The 2,227-nt window shown below is 29.6% G+C and overlaps 1 protein-coding gene across 1 annotated transcript in view; it reads left to right on the top strand.

The window, feature by feature from the left end:
• The window catches only part of LOC106466618 (collagen alpha-1(IV) chain-like), a gene marked incomplete at its 5' end in the record, with an annotated part of 138,773 nt that overhangs the window by 73,330 nt on the left and 63,216 nt on the right, over positions 1–2,227 (top strand). Inside the window, 3 exons of the mRNA XM_022394658.1 lie at positions 831–935; positions 1,540–1,710; positions 1,964–2,056. Coding sequence (XP_022250366.1) covers positions 831–935; positions 1,540–1,710; positions 1,964–2,056 — 369 coding nt within the window. The remainder of the gene's footprint in view (positions 1–830; positions 936–1,539; positions 1,711–1,963; positions 2,057–2,227) is intronic.

The following is a 2,227-nucleotide window of genomic DNA, read 5'->3' on the forward strand; positions in this document are numbered from 1 at the left end:
GGGTCATCTTCAGCTAAGACAGTTTAATTTTTCTAACAGGGTGGTTAGCCTTTGGAATGGGTTGCCTTTGGAAGTTGTAGAGGCAGTAAATTTAAGTGAGTTTAAGATAAATCTTGATAAGTATATGAATGATAAGTGCTGGCTTTAAGATTTTTTGTTAATTATTGTAATTTAATTTAGAAGATGGAACAGTCGAGATGGACCAATAAGTCCCATGTTGTCCCAAAACGTTATGTTATTATTCTATAAAATGATTTTGTTGTGTAATACCTAAAATGTCATAAATTACAGTCATTCTTTAATTGTTTTATGCAGTGTACTTACAGGCCAAATAGCTACTTCAATTGGGTGTATTCTTTGGATAGAGCAAATATTTTATATAATCTTTGGCCTTCATGGTTGCCAATAGTATATTGTTTTTCATACAAGCAGTGCATAGAGTTCATTGCTTTATGGTGAAACATTAACATTATTTTCACTTGCAGAACTTCAGTTGTTTGTTTAAAAAAAAACAAGATCACAAGTAAAACTCTGACACACTCAAAACTGATGTACAGTTCAATTTATTGGATATTAAATTGAATACATGCACCTCCTATCATATGTAGGTAACCTAAATATGCACATGTATTTTAACTTAAGATGTTTTCATATGTAAGTTGTCTTTTGAGTACACTCTTTATAAATGTATATATGTTAAATATACATAATCAGACATGAGATCTGTATGCATCTGTCTGCCTATATGTTTATGTATGCAAAATCATTTTTATCTTCTAGCATATCTATAGTTAAAAATGTTTTATTTTCTTCGTATTATACTACTACAGGTGTGAATGGTGAAAATGGTGCTCAAGGGCTTAAAGGTCAAAAGGGAGAGAGGGGATCAGTATTTGGTGGTAAATCTGGATTGCCAGGACCTCCTGGCCGCCCTGGTTAGTAATATTTTATTATTAATAATTTATCACATGATAAGTTGGAAGCTTCTATTCGTGTATTCTAGTCATTTTTTATTGTAACAAGCAACTAGTAATTTTATATGTTAGGTGAGCAATAACCTATTCCTTTTTTCTTTGTAGTTAGTCTCATTAACTTGTATATATTATTGGGTATATTTTTAATATAATTTTACATACTTTTTGAAAATTAATATAACAATATAAAAATTATTTTGCATTATTATCTTAATGGGATTAATCTGAACTTTCTAAGGTGACTGAACCTCTTATTATATTACTGAGATTATCATAAAATACTATTATCAATGAAGATATCTAACTTAGTGCTTTCTAAACACTACAGGTTTCAGTTTTCTTTTATATTGAATTATGACATTATGTACTTCTGGTCAGTTTTCTAGACAGGATTGGTTTCGTTAATTTTTAAGTAACTTTTCCAAAATAATTTGATTCTAATGTAGTTAGCTTACTTTTTGTTACAAGTTCTTAATATTTGATTTAACATTTTTAACAATGGTTTAACTATTACCAAAACATTTATATACTCCTATAAAAATATGCATTAACTTCAAATTTTCAGGTATAAGAGGAGATAAAGGACATCCAGGAATACCAGGTTTAGTTGGGGTACCTGGGGCTAAAGGTCAGTATGGTGAGGTTGGTGTTAGTGGACAGAATGGTCAACCAGGAAAGAAGGGGCTGCCTGGATCTCCTGGGGTGCCTGGAAAAGATCACCTTATAGGTGTTCCTGGTAATTTTGTTTTAAATTAATTAAACACATTGATAAATCAGTAGGTATAAGGAAATATCGTAAAATGAGAAATAGAAAACTCTGAAGGAAACATGAAATAAAGGAATGATCTACTCCAAGGTTTTTAAATTTTCGTTTCAAACACTGCAGAATATAATAATATAATATTCTATGTTTTTAAATAATTATTTTTGAGACTTAATTTTCTTTACTAGATTTTAACAAGTTTTATTTTTTCGAACGTCTGTGAAAGGAATGAAAGGAGAAGTTGGAAATTTAGGACTAGTAGGATTACCTGGAAGAGAAGGACAACCTGGAAGGCCAACTAATCAACCTGGTGAAAAAGGTAACCTAATGTTTTTTAAATTAGTATTACACTAGGGTGTATGTAAAATATGTATGTGATTTTTTTTTTTTTTTTTTTTTTTTTTTTCTACAATGAGTTGCTGTAATTTCATGAATTTCCATGAAATTAATATTGTAGTTGAACTGCTAATATTAACTAATTAGAAACATA

Source organism: Limulus polyphemus, unplaced genomic scaffold (assembly GCF_000517525.1).
Source record: "Limulus polyphemus unplaced genomic scaffold, Limulus_polyphemus-2.1.2 Scaffold2324, whole genome shotgun sequence".
In the NCBI taxonomy this organism is placed as follows: domain Eukaryota; kingdom Metazoa; phylum Arthropoda; class Merostomata; order Xiphosura; family Limulidae; genus Limulus; species Limulus polyphemus.